The sequence below is a fragment of the Trichoderma virens genome (assembly GCF_000170995.1).
Source record: "Trichoderma virens Gv29-8 chromosome Unknown TRIVIscaffold_93, whole genome shotgun sequence".
Classification (NCBI taxonomy): Eukaryota; Fungi; Ascomycota; class Sordariomycetes; order Hypocreales; family Hypocreaceae; genus Trichoderma; species Trichoderma virens.
In genome coordinates, this window is record NW_014013656.1 from 250,841 (window position 1) to 252,729 (window position 1,889).

A 1,889-nucleotide genomic window follows, 5' to 3' on the forward strand; every position below is an offset into this window, starting at 1 on the left:
TTAGGGAAGCCAACAATAGCTAGCAGTATCGAGAAGAGGGAGAATCACCAAATGGTAACCTGACCGTCTTGCCAAGGCCAACAAGCAGGTTCCAGCCAGGCACGCCACGTCTGAAACATGGCCGGCCGCAATACCCGCTGCGGCAAACCCATTTGTCGACCCAAACTTGGTCTTGTGCTTGCTTGCCCTGACTCCGTACAAGGGTTTCATCTGGCAATAGAGGCAAGACGGGGCAATGCTGATAACAAGCCCGGGGACACCCATGATGATGATGGTGATGATACTAGCGTTGTCTGGAACGAGAAGACGCCCAAGGACTCTAGCCCAGATAGTCAACCGGGGTGCATAAGCGATACCACAGACTCCGGGTAACCAATGCGTTAGTTGGAGCCCCGGATGAGCAGAAAACGCTCCCTTAATCTTGCCATTCACACGCGCCCACCACGACGTCTTCATATTGTCACCCAACAGCACCCACCCCATGTACGGGGACCGGTTGCTCTGCTCCGCACTCACTGTTGAATCCCAGTGCCTTGGGTCTCCAGTTCTGCTGTCCTGTGCGAGGTCAGATACGGGCATCTTCCATCTCATGGCTTGGGCCATATCTCACGTCTCTCTCAACTAACTTCACCACCACATCCTCCCTCCACATCAGCATCAGCAAATCGGCTTGAGCAATGGGAGGCAGAGAAGAAGAGGAAAAAAAAGCACTGTACCATGCAGCCCCCGCCCATTAGTGCCACACCTTTGTTACATTGGGCACCGCGTTAGGGTTATTTCTATATTTAGGCGCACCACCGAAGGTTTTGTCGAAGCTCTCTCAGCCAGTTGCGGAGCAGACACGCCGCAGCGGCAAAAGACGTGCAGGCTGGAAGTGCGCAGACAAGTTGGCCCATTTTGCTTTTGGCAAATCAGCTCATCCAGCATTCCGAAGCTGTTTCGTCATAATTTGGGGTTTGCTAGCCGATGCTTCTCCCTCCCCGCTTTGCAATTTGAGTCTTCATACTCCCGAGTTTGATGGCAAACAGTATATGTGAATAACACACGGCCATGAAGCTCATGGCACTGGCGACGAACTGAAATATTGCCAAAGGCGGGGCAGGATATCTCCCCGCAAAGGGCAATGAACAGCCTGGATTGCCCATTTCGGTCGATTTGTTGGCCGAATCTCTCGGCCGATCATGGACGATCCCATCAGGAACACATCGTAGTGACATAACAGGCACACGCGGGCGGAATGTTCGGCGCTCTGTACCTTTCATGTACAGGATGCTAAACCCAAAATCCATCTCTGCGTTAGTACCGAGTCGCTTAGAGGCAACATGAGGCTGTGGCCAGACACAGTGCCTCCAACAGTAAGGAGTTTGCTGCAGTGCCCAGGCCACACGACGCCGTGCTAGAACCAGAACCAGAACCAGAGATATCGGACCGTCTGCGAGTGATCACCTGTTAATTTGCTTCTGTTCTATACTGCTCATTGGCTTTCCCCCACTCCAAAGTGCACTCGTGCGGTAGATGGTTCCTCGCTAAGAGGATGCATGGATATCCGTCATCCCCCTGTGCGTCCGACTCAGTACAAGTATGCACCAAGCACATCCAAACAAGCGCCATATGGAACAATTGTAATTTGATTTTTTTTGCTCAGTGCATCGGGCCAGGGCCTTGGGACTCGCAAATTCTTGCAATCTTTCGCTACACGGCCCTTGAGCAGAAGACACATGGCTGACGCACTGATATCCCCGGCCTTGGCTTGACATCACACAGATCACTGTGCATGCGCATGTAGGCCATCATGCATTGCATCGACCTACTTCTTCAACCCTGCAGGGTAGCATAAGCCAACCAGCATCGACAAGAGCTGTACATGGCCATCTCAGGAAACCAAACTA

General features: G+C 52.5%; 1 protein-coding gene across 1 annotated transcript; it reads right to left on the reverse strand.

Moving 5' to 3' along the window:
* On the reverse strand, positions 1-603 carry TRIVIDRAFT_228888 (uncharacterized protein; the record flags this gene model as incomplete). Its single annotated transcript, XM_014093916.1, has 1 exon — positions 1-603. The coding sequence occupies one exon, from the start codon at positions 601-603 to the stop codon at positions 1-3; it is 603 nt and encodes a 200-aa protein (XP_013949391.1).
* Between the last annotated feature and the right edge of the window lie 1,286 nt (positions 604-1,889).